Source organism: Lynx rufus, unplaced genomic scaffold (assembly GCF_022079265.1).
Source record: "Lynx rufus isolate CCGP_SWC_20201006 ecotype Redwood Valley unplaced genomic scaffold, mLynRuf1.p SCAF_8, whole genome shotgun sequence".
NCBI classification, from domain to species: Eukaryota; Metazoa; Chordata; class Mammalia; order Carnivora; family Felidae; genus Lynx; species Lynx rufus.
The window spans coordinates 34708338-34723313 of NW_025814896.1; the positions used below are offsets into that span (position 1 = coordinate 34708338).

General features: G+C 39.0%; 1 protein-coding gene across 1 annotated transcript in view; it reads left to right on the forward strand.

Moving 5' to 3' along the window:
• Nucleotides 1-14976, forward strand: part of PLCB1 (phospholipase C beta 1) — a 146366-nt gene that overhangs the window by 88506 nt on the left and 42884 nt on the right. Inside the window, exon 20 of the mRNA XM_047069168.1 lies at nt 13545-13677. Coding sequence (XP_046925124.1) covers nt 13545-13677 — 133 coding nt within the window. The remainder of the gene's footprint in view (nt 1-13544; nt 13678-14976) is intronic.

Sequence of the window (14976 nt, forward strand, 5' to 3'; positions counted from 1 at the left end):
GAATATTCAGAGGATAAATTCATGGAAAAAGATGGGAAAAAATGGAGGGAGAACTATCAGAATGGGAAAAACATTTTGAAAATTGTTTGGATAACTATAATACCAAGTCCATTAAAGTTAATATTATTTATTAAATTGATTTTTTCTTATTCCAAAAGAAACCTGGGTTTCTCATAGAAAAAATTTTAAATTAAAAATGATAAAAGAAAAATCCCAAAGACATCACCTATAATTCAAACACCTAAACCACCCAGACTTAACACTGTATATATGGAGTGTATATGTACCTAGTCTTTTTATGCACAACTATTACTTTTTCATAAAATGGGACAATATTCACAATCTGTGTTTCAACTTTTTATTTTCACATACTGCGTACGACATAACCTTTAATGACTTCATCATAGTCTTCTGTCATATAGCCATATCATAATTTATTTTTCCAGTCCCCTATTATTGGATATTTGAAGTGCTCCACTATTTAAACAGACCTTCAGTGAATATATGTAAATATGTTTTTGAGCATACCTATGGTTATTTACTTGTTTTCTGTATAGAATTTTAGAAATTTTTGATTTATCGAGCTAATAATTGAGCTTTTGATATTGAGCTAATTAAACATGGAAGGGAAGGGAAGGGAAGGAAAATATTTAACATAAGAGTAAAATTTTTCAGGGCTGCCTGGGTGGCTCAGTGGGTTGAGTGTCCCAACTCCTGATTTCAGCTCAGGTCATGATCCCAGGGTCATGGGATCAAGCCCCATGTCATGTTCTGCGATGAATGTAGAGTGTGCTTGGGATTCTCTCTCTCCTTCTTTCTCTGCCCCTCTGTCTCTTCCCCACTCACATGCACACATGCACACACATACTCTCTCTCTCTCTCAAAAAAAAAATAAATGAACATTTAAAAAAATAGTAAAAATTTCCAGGCTCTTATTTACACTAGTGGCATCATATTCTATATGATCAATAGACAGTGAAATTTAAAGTTAGACTAGTAAGTTTCATAAATAATGCCACATACCTCACGTATGCCATAATTAGGGTTACAAGAAAATTTTCACTGCCAAAAAATTATGCCTAACAGAAGATATGAATGTGCTTCCAAAGTTATTTGTGCCTGTAACATCTATTCTTAGCATCCGCAGAGAGGGGAAACAAAACAGTGAGAAACACTTGAGCCCCCTGCTTGAATTTTGAGGGGTTAGTCCAAGCACTCACTGCTCGTGTGGGGCCCACATCTGGATGGGTCTTCACATGCTGCAAGCAAGTGCTACTGGGGTCCTACCCAGATCTTCTTTTCAAGGGCTGCCTCACCCACTGCTGCAGGTGTGGGCTACAAAGGGCTTGTGGCCATAGACTTCTCCAGAGGACTGGCCTGGGCTGAAAGGAGCTACCTTCCTGGAGATGTCTGGCAGGTTATTCTGGGAAGGGGGTGACCCATGCCCAGCAACTGAAAGATCTAGGAGAATAAAAGCCTTGGTCCCTTGCTGCTGGGTGGACAACTTCTGTGATGCAGTTCACACTCCTGAGCCCCCATTGGATCAGACTAAGGCAGGACTCAGGCTGAGACCATATTTCTCTTTTTTTTTTTAAGTTTATCCTTTTATTTTGAGAGAGAGAGACAGAAAGAGAGACAGTCAGAGAAAGAATCCCAAGCAGGATCTGCATTGACAGCGCGGAGCCTGACACGCGGCTCGAACTCACAAACTGTGAGATCATGACCTGAACTGAAACCAAGCATGGGAGACTCAACAGACTGAGCCACCCAGGTGCCCCTCCCCTTTTTTTTATGCTGAGACCACATTTTAACTTAATCTTCTTTCCCTGTCTTACCCTGCTTTCTTCATCTTCCTGCAGTTTTCGCCTGAGAGCAGTGTCTCAATAAATCATGCGTTCAAGCACCCCGTGTTGAATTCTGACTATAGGGAATGCAACAATGCCAGATAGCTGCTGCTTTATACTTGAAGTCAAGGATGAATGCCCTTTCTGAATCTTTTGCCTGGGAACCAGAATTTGAATGTTTGACAATAGTATGTCTTTAATTCTGGTGGTTCTTCACAGATCATAGTACTTCTCCCCCCGCGATGGTCTTTGAAAAGATTAAGAGGAGAAAGATTCAACTAATTTCTCATTTTGCTCATGTAGACACCAATATGGAAGTAGAGGCTCTCCTTAGAAAGTTACAAGAAACTTTGGAACTCTTTTCTACCTTCTTTGGCTTTCTAACATAAAATATAAAATATAATATAACGTAAATAAAATATATTTTATTCAAATATTTTATTTTATATTTTATTCAAAGTAAAGATAATTTATGTAGATGTTAATAATCATTAATAACATTCTCCAATTAGAAAAACAGGAATCTCTTTAATCAACTGGATATGTTTTATTTTCTAGGAAATAGAAGTTCAAAGAAAGCACTTGCAAGTTAAATTGCATGTACTATCACTATCTAGAAACAATACTTTTTCTATCATCAGTTTCTATCTATTCATTAGCTAGGTTCTCCAAGAGTGAACACTCAGTTGAAGAGAACGTTTCAAGACACTACCAATCTCTCCTTATATAGTACAAAAATTGACGTAAAAGTCCCCTAATGGAGTATTTTACTGATGCACCAGAGACCATTTTTCTAATGACTGCAAAAAATGTCACTCTAACAAATAGGAGATCCACGGCCTTCAAGATGTCATGGATTCTTTCACACTGCCATCCTTTCAAAGCCTTATTTTTGCACCAGACATCACATATCAAAAATCTATTTAGAAAGAATGCAACACCAATGGATATAAAATATACAGAAGTAGCATTTTAGGTCAACTTTATTTTTGTTTCGCCTCTAGCAATAGTGATCAGCAAGGATTTTCAGTAAATGTATAATGTTGGTTAATTGAGAAGATATTTAGACATTTCCAGTTTTAGAAATAATTTTAGAGACATTGAATTCCATAAATTCCATATGGTCCAACAGAGAAAATATAATTTTTTCTTCCTTTGAAATGTCAAAACCCTAAGTGACCTCATTTTTGAAGCCGGAGGGAAAAAATCATTTGCCCTTACCATGTAATGGTAGGAAGGAAAAGTCATTTCACACCTTTGAACACCGGTGTGCCCTTTATCTTGTCTTGTAATGATGTAAGTTTGTTTGAATGAGGCCACTGAAAATAAGTAGCTGTGGTTTTCTCAAAAGAAAATTCTATCTAGGACATGGCAGGCACTGGAGACACTATTTTAGCAGCAAAGACTTTTTTAGTATAATCCTTTTAACTTGGTAGTTATAAAGGTCATTTCTATTTGAAAATTAAAGACTTCATTGGACTGCAAAATATTCCCAGATTTGTAAGACTTTAATAAATTATCTTCATAGAGTAATTTGCAAACCGAATAAGTAGGCAAGTTGAAAATTCCCCCATGCTTTGAACACTACACATTTGTCTCAGATCATGTGAAAAGATAGATAGATGGTAGACAGATAGATAGATAGATAGATATCCAACATATGTTTATGTAATAATAGAGATTTGCATGTTTGGATTTATTTTTTCTGTAAAAACAATTGTCATTCAGGATGCTGGGTTAATGAGGTTGTGAAAAGCTAACTAATCTTATTTATAACAAAGGCTTTGTAATATTCATAGTTATTTCTTTATTTTAAAAAGGTATATAAATTTTTTTTAAATAATAAACCACACACATACACACAAAGGCCCTCATTAGTCTTGCAGAAACTGTTAACATTTTTGGTGTATATCCTTATAGCACATTTTCATGTATATATATTTTTCTTCAAAAAAAACTATTAATTTTTAAAAATGGTTTCACAACCCTACTGTTTTAATGTGCTTATAGAAATGCCTAATGAGACATCAGTAATACTCCTTCTTTCTTATTTTTAAAATACACCTGTAAAGAGAAAGAAGTAAATATCCAATGTATTGATTACAAAATGTTATGTGACATTATTAATGTCCAAATGCAATATTTAAACATGTCTTGTTTTAACACATCAGGATATGCAGAAACATTTTACTGAGTGCTTACTATGTACATAGCACCGTTCTGAGCCCTTTATTTTATTAACACACTTAAGTCTTAAAATATCCATATGTCTTAGTTACTATTAATATCCCCATTTAACAGATGAGGAAACTGCAGCACTGGGAGATTCAGTTCCTCAGCCAGTGTCACACAACCAGTAAGGAGCAGAGTTGGTGTTGAAATCCAAGCAATCTAGCTCCGGGAGTCATATTCTATACCAGCATTTCTAGAAGTCCAATGTGTAAACCAGGGCCTTATGATAAAATGCTGATCCTGGTTCAGTAGGTCTTGGGTAGGGAGAGGCTCAGCATCTCTCATAAGTAAGTGATGGGGTAATGCATGTAGCATACTTTGAGTAGCAAGGGTCTATACTACACCCTGTTGTACTAGCTCAGTAACAACACTGAAATATTCCAGCAACCTTTAACAAGAACTAGCCCTTCATTCATTGTTCTGCCCTCTATTGCATGTTGCTTGGCTAACTGAGCACAGAATAGAAGACCTTTACCTTAAATAGTAACATCCTTTGAGTTGAATTTTTGTTGAATCAAATGTCAAGATTTCCTTCCCCCACTTTAAATCACTCGATATTACTGTTCTGCAATAAGTTAGGTTTATATATGTAGATTCTATTTGAGTAGTTTGTACATTGGCTTCTCCAAAATTCATTTACCCCCCAACTCAAACCTTCTAAGTTATAAAGGCTGCTGCATTCATTCACCAAGTGTTCATTTCCACCCTTGGAGAAAGTTATGATCTAAGACAGAGTACATGATGCTCCAAACCTTGCTCAACCCTCAAGGCCAAAATTTTTGTTCTGAAGAGTTCCCTCTGTCATCTGTGTGTATTATACAAGTGAAGGTGGGGGAGTGGCCTTCATCTCATTTTGATGGTGAAAGGGATAGTTGTTTAGTAATACCAAAATTTCATTTATTCCAAGAGGCCTATGTTTTAAGTTGTCAGACTCATGTGTTCTTATAAGTGAGTTGGAATATATCAAAAATAATTTATTTCCTTCTTCAGTGTATGACACTGTCGGCATCTTCGATGAGATCTGATTATTTGACAAGAAAAAGGTTTGATGGTCTGGTGTGAATTTCCCCAGTAAGATAACAACAGCAAAACCCAACAGCAAAAAATTCAAGGTGGTACTCTCATAAGGTTACAGTGTTTAAGTCAAGAAAACCTGGAATGTCTTTTAATACTTCTAAAACAGAAGCATGGTACCTCATCCATGGTTCAAGAATTTGGTGCTGAAATCAAAGATGAGGTTTGCTGGACAGTTTGGAATCTCTTTAAATGAAAAATTTACTCCTCAAATAATAATTTAGCAAATTACCAACTTATAGAAACAATAGTTGCTCACAATCCCTGAACTTAAAGCATCCCATAAAGTAGGAAGAGAAAGTTTGCCTTTTTGGAGATGATCTTTAGATAATGACACCATCCCTTTCATTTCTGTACAGGTTTGGAGTTTACAAGGCATTTTATTGGGTGCCCTGGATAAAACTGAGCCATAATACATAACATGTAATCCCCATCTTTAAAAGGGAACAGTTGCTTATAAGGGTAGATCGACTTGCCTAATATCAGTAGTCACAAAATAGAGGAACAAGAGTTTTTTTAAATGAGTTCTCCAGAGAAGACCCTTATATGCATTTGATTTGAAATTACTCAATGACTGATTCAGTTTCACTGCTTTCACAAACCTCCTCCATTAACAATTTTTTAAATGTTGATGAATTTCAATAAGGAGCTTTGGGTTCATCTGCCTAAAACAGCAATACATCCAGAAATTTGAATATTGGAGTCCGTGCCATGTCCCCTACCATAGGGACTGTAAAAGTGTGACTCTCAATGACAAGGTTTTTTCACTGTCTAGAGCAAGGCCTCTCAGATTTTAATGTGCATACAGATCACCTGGGGATCTTGTTACAAAGCAGATTCAGATTTAATTGGTCTGAAGCAGGGCACAAAATTCTGCATTTCTAACAAGCTTCCAGGTAATGCTGATGCTACTGACCTAAGGACCAAATTTTGAGTAGCAAGGCCCTCAGACTTAAGCATCTGTCAGAATCACCTGGATCACTTTTTTTTTTTTAATTTTTATTTTTGAGAGAGAGAGACAGAGAGACAGAGTGTGAGTGTTGGAGGGCCAGAGATAGAGGGAGGCACAGAATCCAAGGTAGGCTCCAGGCTCTGGGCTGTTAGCACAGAGCCCCATGCAGGGGCTCAGACTCACAAACCAGATCATGACCTGAGCCAAAGTCAGAGGCTTAACCGACTGAGCCACCCAGGTGGTCCATTTCTTAAAGCACAGATTGCCAGGCCTCACCCTGAGAGTTTGTGAGAGACTAGGTCTGGGGCAAATTTGCATTCCTTTTTTTTTAAGTTTATTTATTTATTTTTAGAGAGAGAGAGACCCAGCGAAGGAGGGGCAGAGAGAGAGGAGAGGACAGAGGATCCGAAGTGGGCTCTGTGCTGACAGCAGAGAGCTGGATGCGGGCTCAAACTCATGAACCTTGGGATCATGACCAAAGCGGACACTTAAGGGACTGAATCACCCAGGTGTCCCTGAATTTGCATTTCTAATGAGTTTGTAGTGATGCTGATGCTGCTGGTGAAGGAACCACCGATTGAGAACCAATGCTTTGGAGCCCTACATCTGTGTCTTACAAGGGGCCCTCCCCACGTGGAATTAAAAAGCCATTATTCCAGGCACTCTAAAATGTCAGCTTAATCACAGAAACCCAAGTAGGGCTCCAGGAGAAACTCTCTTCTTGGGGAGTTGTCCAGGATCTGTTCTGTGAGCAATTGACCTTAGTCTTTGCCACATGATTTGGCTAAGTTAGTTGGAAAGATCCATTCCCACAAGATGAATGTTAAGGGCAGTTGGTCTAATATGCTTTAAAAAGAGTCCATGATTTATGCCCACCTATAAAGAGCTCATTTCTTCTGATTTCTTTGGAGACTATGTCAAGTATTTCTAATAAGTTAAAGTTGGCAGGAACAATAACATATATAACATATATAAAATAGTATCTCCCTTTAATCTTTCTGAATAAACTATTGTCATTATGAATTGATGCAAATTCTCTACAGACAAGAGAACAGCATCTTCATTCACTCAGTGATTCGTTCATTCAAAAAAATTGTTTCCTTATGCTAGCATAACAATTAGGTGGTTCTTTAGTTTCAGGAACTTGTCATTGATAGTATATCTAGTGATTATGCATAAGCAGAAAACAAAATGTGGATTTCTTCATTTATTCATTCAATAAAAAAATTTTTGAACACAACTTTCTCAGTCACCATGCTAGGCATTATATACTATATACATACAGTGATGAGAAAAGTCAGATGCTGTCATAGGCCTTACATAATCTAGAGGAAGAAGCTAACAATTAAAATTCATGCATATACATGTAAACTTGCAGCTGTCATAAATGTTTCAAGAAAGATACCATGGGAATACTGATGATTTTTTCTGTGATCACAGATACGACAAAAACTGAAGTCAACAGATGAATTTATTCAGCTCCTTAAAGCTGTCTTCTCCTAACTCACTCTGGTAGATTTTTCAAAGTATGGTTTTGCCGTCATTTATTATAAAATTTTTCAAACGTACCCAAATGTTGAAAGGATTGTATAATGAGCATCTATATATCAATCACCTGGATTCCACAATTTAAATTTTGATGCATTTCCTTTATGACATCTATAGCTATCTGTCCATCCATTGCTCTATCCATCCATTATTCTATCTTATTTTTTGATGCATTTCAGAATAGTCTGCAAATATTAGTATACTCATCCTGAAAGGCTTCAAAATACATACATCAGGAAGTGGTTTTTAGAAATGTTTTTGATTCCTCAGAAATGTGCAGTAGAGGGGAGCCTGGGTGGCTCAGTTGGTTAAGCGTCCGACTTCGGCTCAGGTCATGACCTCACGGTTTGTCAGTTCAAGCCCACATCAGGCTCTGTGCTGACAACTCAGAGCCTGGAGCCTGTGTGTCTCCCTCTCTGTCTGTCCCTCCCCTACTTGTGCTCTGTCTCTCAAAAATAAATAAATATAAAATTTTAAAAAAAATAAAAAAAGAAATGTGTAGTAGATACATTACTTAATTTCATTCAGGTGGTATAAATTCAAGGTATGAATTGTACGTGTTATTTAACAAAGCTCTTTCTTGAGGAAGAAGCTAGTTCTGACAAAGCCATCCTCACTGCCCTTATCTGTCCTGAGTGGACTGGATTTCCACATGATGACATTATAAGCCTTGCCCTTGATATTCTGTAAAAACTGATGACCTTGCATCTTCCTCATCTGGTATCTGCATCAAGACGCTGTCATTCTAACCACTACATGGAAAGGACTATATGTTCTAGGTGACTCAGCACCCAATACCTTTAGGTGACCCATGACCCAACACCTCTAATAGTACAGTAAATATTTCGTATTTGGAAGACCCCTTACTTACTATATCAGCCACTCAAATAAATGCCCCAAATTCTAGTTTTCTACTGCTTGTCAGATCCAAATTTGCAATGTCCTGGATGGAAATTTTTTCAACCAGTGTACCAAATGGCATCTCCTCCAACACTTGTAAAAATGGCCTTTCAAATTATCCTTTTACTGACCTACTTGTGTTATATTTTAAACTTACTTCTTTTCATTTTGGAAATAGGAAGGATATTATTTTTTACATAAAATCTTGGCTTTAACAAGTCCTTTATTCCATGTTTTGAAGGAAAAAAATGTAATTCTCCAATTTGGCCATTAGAGGGCAGGCACCCACTTCTGCTGCACAATTGTTTCCACCCAACTAAGCAGTATCCAGCGCAACTAAAATACTAGTTCTTTCTTTGGAATTTATTTCATTGGATCCCAGGAATCTCTCCATTAAACTGAAAAAGCAGACATTTCTTGTTATTTGTTTCTATAGTAATTTTCACTACAATATGAAAGGATTTCATGTTTATTTTATTTGAACTCCTAAAAAAGAATATTTGGGAAAAGCCTAGGGAGAAATAAAGTCATGGGTGTTGACTTCCACTGATTCTTTGAGCAGGATAAGGAATTTGGCTTTTGCATTTCAGCTTACATATCTATAAGGGGGAATTATTCAACCTTTCAGTGATGATGTCAAAACATTTATAATGTTATATTACTATAGATATTTTTAATTTTTCAGCTCTTATGTTTAGCTGTTCTATTTAATTCATTTAGCCTTTTATACCTGAATGCCTTTTCAGTGTAACAGAGTAAGCTCTTTGAGAATGATGTTTACATTTATACATCTCTGTATTTCAGCAGCAAGTGAAGTTACTATTGTAGTTCTGTAAACGTTGCTGTTAGTGTAGAATACAGAGTGAAGGAGACCCATAGTGAAATTCAGGCTTTAGACTCTAACACATATTCAGACATCATTCCGCTGCTGTGTGGACTCTAGCAAGTTTTGTGACTTTTAATAAAGTCTTTAGTAAAGACCTTTAATAACACCTTGGATTTCTTTTCTTTACAGTGGAGTCAAAAGGGCAGCCTACATTGGCCTCAGTGAGGCTGGTGTGTCTAACAAGATTAAGCACTCGGTGATTGACAGCTGTCTGTTACCACTTTCCATGAGGGAAGGGTCAATTAGAATTTGTACGTAGTGTCCCTGGTTAGCAAAATACTTTAAACACCAGTCTTCTCAATTTGCCGCTATAGATTCTTACTAGATTAATAAATAAAATTTGTTTTCAGAATATCGTAAGAGACACCTGACAAGTGTCAACCAACAAAAAATAAACAAATAAATAAATAACAAAAACAATAAAATGTCGAGGAGCCCCCAAATTCCTTAGTCCAGCATTTAGTCCTCCTCACCCATCCTTTTCTTTCCACCTTTGTCCGGCCACTGGGGCAAGAAGGTGGGATGTGGTGGGCTGCAGATCATCCGGCCCACTGCCTTTCCGGCACACCCTTCTCGCTCCACTGTTACTGTGGGTGCATTGCCCGCCCTGACACAGTCACAGAATTCCGGGCAAACTCTGCTCCTCCAAGCAGAGTGTACAGATGGCCAGCTTCGGGGCCAGATGTGATCTGAAGATGTGGTTTGTTTGGCCTCAGTGATTTAAAATTAGCAGATTTCATGCAAAAAAAGTTTTCCAGCTTTACTCGAAGCCTGGGCATTTAAAGGCTGAAGCTGAGTGGCAGCTGCCCCCTTTCCAGGAGCCTCCTCTCCAGCTCCGGGCATGGCCCTACTTTGTCCTGTTGCATTAAATCTGGTCCGCTTTGCTCATTTCCACCATTTCCATTAACTGTCCATTAATGTACCCTGTGAATGGCGCCCCCTGGGGATTATGCAATACAATCCACCTTGCCTGGGAAGGCATCTACCTGTGTGACCGCTGGACTGAGTGAGCGTTTCTCCAAAGCTTACCTCAAAATCCAGCACCGACCCTTGCTGGTCTCTTTACCCTCAATTACAGCTATAAAGTGTGTGCCTGTATGTTTACTCAACATTTATCTGCTTTAAAAAAAAAATCTCTGAATTGATACATTTTGTCAGTTTCTGGGATGTAGAGCTTTGTCTTACATAACCTTGATAAGCAAAGATTTATTTTTCCTTCAACTTGACTCAAGTTGATGACTGAGCTTGGTTTCCCAAGGGCATACAGCTACATGGAATGTCTGCAAACCTGATACAAGGCAAAAATAAGCTGGCTGGATTCATTTTGAGCACATTTTTAGCCTGATACCCCCAAGACACTAATTTTGGCTGCCAAAAAAAGCCACATGTCATTGCCTTCATGGAAGCTGGCTTGCCATCACCTCCTTCTTTCCTCTATCAAAATTTTCTTTTACCCTAGCTTTCTCCAGAGGGCTGATTTTAGCCAGCAATCACATTGGGGAAAATGTGACTTATCTCCCACATGGTTCCAGAAACCTACCAGGCTATCGATGGGGAAGGTCAGATGCCCATGGAACAGGAGCACCTTCCTTCCCTGTCTCCCAGGCAGCTGAGTTTGGGCACCTCCTGTGGCTGGGAGGCTGGGGAGCTTTCCCCTACCTTATTCGAACCAGGGGACAAGGCCCAGAAGATGACTTTGCTGATGTCCCAATGCTGTTTCCCACCTTCCCCTTCATTCAGTCCCTCCTGTGCATTGTAAATGCATACCCTTTATGAATTTTGTGGGCAAACACCTATGGCATTTCAGCCTTCTCAAGTGTCCCACAGACCCAAACACCTGCAGGAGTGAGGCAGGAAAAGTCTAAATAAGTAAAGAGGAAATGATCCACAGAGGGGCAGAAACCACTAGATTCTAGCCCAACACGGGGAATGCAGGCCCAGTGTTGCCAATTGTATTTTTCAAGAAAAGTAAGAAATTCATTTTATTAACATAGAAACTCCTTAATTAAAATACTTGGCAACATCGGGTGAGCCCAAGAAAACATTTCCATGTGCTCTGTTTGGACCCTATGCCTCCAGTTTGCAATTTTTAAAAAAGATTTACTTAAGTAATTTCTGCACCCAACGTGGGGCTCAAACTCACAACTCTGAGATCACGAGTCACATGCTGCTCTGATGGAGCCAGCCAGGTGCCCCCAGTTTGCAATTTCCTGGTAAAGAAAAAATATACAATCCTTCTCTTTGGCATATTGATGCTAGGGATAATTTTCCTGATGGATGTAACTTAATAACGCAGCCAAACCAGAATTTACCCATCCAAAGTAGCCATTTTCAAAAGGCAGAGTTCTAGCATGGTGAGTTCTGTAGGCTGGCTGAGCCTCTCCGTTAGGCTCCTGCCTTCCCCCTTCACTTCCAGCCACTAGTCCCAGGGTTTATCTCTTCCATTTCAATAACACTAGTCATGAGCAGGCCATGGGAGATACATAGGGATGATTTGCTGAATTAAAATAAGTTCTGCTCTCATTTAAAGCAGTTTTGGAACTCATGTTTTAACGATGCTTTGGGGAACAGTGTAAAAGCCACTTGTGACAGTCATTCTCATCTTACATTTTATAAAAATATTTTCATAGGACCTTCTGCTATTTGTAATTACATGAGAAAATGTCATAATGTTAGGTTCTGAATGACTTCTGGCTATTTCCTAATATATTTTTGTACTACAAAGTAGAACACTGGGCTACCCATTGTCAGTAATGTCTGCCATGAACCTGGAAGGCAGTTCTAAGAAAAGAGTTGCAGAGCAATTAAGAATTGAAAAGCTTCATTGTAATGGTATGTGATGACCACTGAGGCAATTATTTTATAAGGAACAACACTTATTCAACAAACATTTATTAAAAGTCTATTTCACATAGGACACGGTGGACTAGCTGCCAGAGGGAATGGAGTGGAGATTTCATAAATTCCAGTGCATTAATTATGATTATTCAACGATAGTATTGCACAAGCTTAAAAGCTTTATTTAGTTTACACACACCTATTCACTCTTTGGAACTATTCTAAGAATTTTGTAAATATTAACTTATTTGAGGGGCACCTAAGTGGCTCGGTTGGTTGAAGGTCCAACTTCAGCTCAGGTCATGATCTCACAGTTCATGGGTTCAAGCCCCACATTGGGCTCTGTGCGGACAGCTCAGAGCCTGGAGCCTGCTTTGGATTCTCCCTCTGTCTCTGCCCCTCCCTCACTGATGCTCTGTCTCTCTCTCTCTCTCTCAAAAATAAATAAACATCTAAAAAATTTTTAATTAACTTATTGGATCCTTTAAACAATCTTAGAGTGTAGGTAATATTAGGACACCCAGTACATACATATCTTCATCTATAAAGATGAGGAAATTGAGGCAGAGAGTTAAGTGACTTGCACTGCTATTAAGTGGCAGGGCCAGAATTTGAACCCAGGTAAGTTTGACTCCAAATTCTATGCTTGTAACCATTGTAACAATTAGCTATGGCTGCATAACACACAACTCCGAAATGTAGTGGCTTGCAACATCAATGTCTACATACTACTTTTCATGAGTCATTTGGTCTGTGGGACGGTTCTGCTGCTTTGGACCAGGCTCAGCTCATCTTAGCTGGACTCACTCCTGTGTTTGTCATCACCTGGGGCTGGCTGGTCTAGGAGATCCTTACCTAGATGACTCAGCTTTCCTCCACAAAGTCTCATCCTTCACTGCTGTAGCAGGGGTCTGAGAAAGATGGGAAAAATCACAAGTGCCTTTTCAATCTGCTTGCATCAAATTTGCTATTCTCTTATTTGGCCCAAACAAATCACATGATCATATCCAGAGTCAATGTGAGAGGGCACTACAAAAGGGCATAGACATTGGAAGGTGTACAAACTGGGGCTTTTTAATACAATTAACCTACCATAGTCACAGTTAAACACCATGCTGTTTTTGCCCTGCTCTCTAGACAGCTTCAATTGGATATTTCAGATTCCAAATGAATTGTGAAAATTCTATCAAATGTAGCCTTGTTGGTTTAGGAAGGTCATGAAAGAACAGGGGAAAAAATGTGAAAAGTGAAACTATGTTTATGATTACAGGCTGATCCTGGGGAAACACCATCAGAAGCTCCAAGTGAAGCCAGGACAACTCCAGCAGAAAACGGAGTGAATCACACTACATCCCTGGCACCCAAACCACCCTCCCAGGCTCCCCACAGCCAACCAGCTCCAGGTAAACACTCTGAAAAGAGAGCCTCCAGTTTATTGGTGACACTGAAGGAGATAGCACAATTTGGCTCCCTAGAGCCTCAAGTGAGCACAGATGCATGGACTTAGGAGGATATGTGTACTGAATGAATGAATGAATGCCAAAAATGTATGATGAATGAATGAATTTATTTATTTATTTATGCCAAGAGACTCACGAGTGCTTATCTAGCTCTGACCATGACTTACAAAGCTACGACAAAGCATCACCCAGATTTCCATGTCTTTATTTATAACCCACGTGCTGGCAGGGTTTGTGAAGTGTTCTTCATGTACCTCCTAAACAGCTACGCTTTACAAGCATCTTCTTAGTTCTACCTCACCAATTAGGTCTCTGCCAAGAATTCCTTTCCTTCTTTCCTCAACTTATTTTTCAATGACCTTGGGTGTCAATCATGTGCTGAGCACTTTGCTCAGCTCTTCAAATGGATTGACTCATTTCACCCTTAGACTGGGGCTATAAGGGTAGATTCTGTCATTGTCCCCATTGGGCAGATGAGGAAACTGGGGTTTGTTTGTTTGTTTGTTTGTTTTTGAAACTGGTTTTGAGATGAAGAAGCACTTCCTGAAGGCCACATAGGTAGTGAAGAGTGAAGTCAGCAGGGCATAGCTCCCTGTGAACTCAGTTCTTGCTTTCAGCAACTCTGCTCCTTCTCAGAAGTCCACTCATGTCTCACTTCTTAGAAAAATCCTTTGGGGGCGCCTGGGTGGCGCAGTCGGTTAAGCGTCCGACTTCAGCCAGGTCACGATCTCGCGGTCTGTGAGTTCGAGCCCCGCGTCGGGCTCTGTGCTGACGGCTCACAGCCTGGAGCCTGTTTCCGATTCTGTGTCTCCCTCTCTCTCTGCCCCTCCCCCATTCATGCTCTGTCTCTCTCTGTCCCAAAAATAAATAAACGTTGAAAAAAAAAATTAAAAAAAAAAATCCTTTGATTTCAGTGCAGCTAACTTTGACCTTGATCTAAGACTGCATTAGGCAATTTTCTGTCATTTGTATGTCCTCTTTCTATCCATCTACCAATAGATGGTAGGCTTCCCAGGATAGGCTTCAATCTGATGCTTCTTTTGCACAGACCTGAGGAATATCACGTACTTAATAACTTTTTATTGAATGGGCTAATATGAAAGTAAATAAAAGGGAGAAGAATTTCTTTTTATGAAGGTATGGCTTCCCGTCTCCTTCCCTCCTTGTCCTACTACAGCATGGTAGTGATGACATCCAGATCTTTTATTTGGGAGGGGAGGTGTATTTCTCATGGGGGAGAGT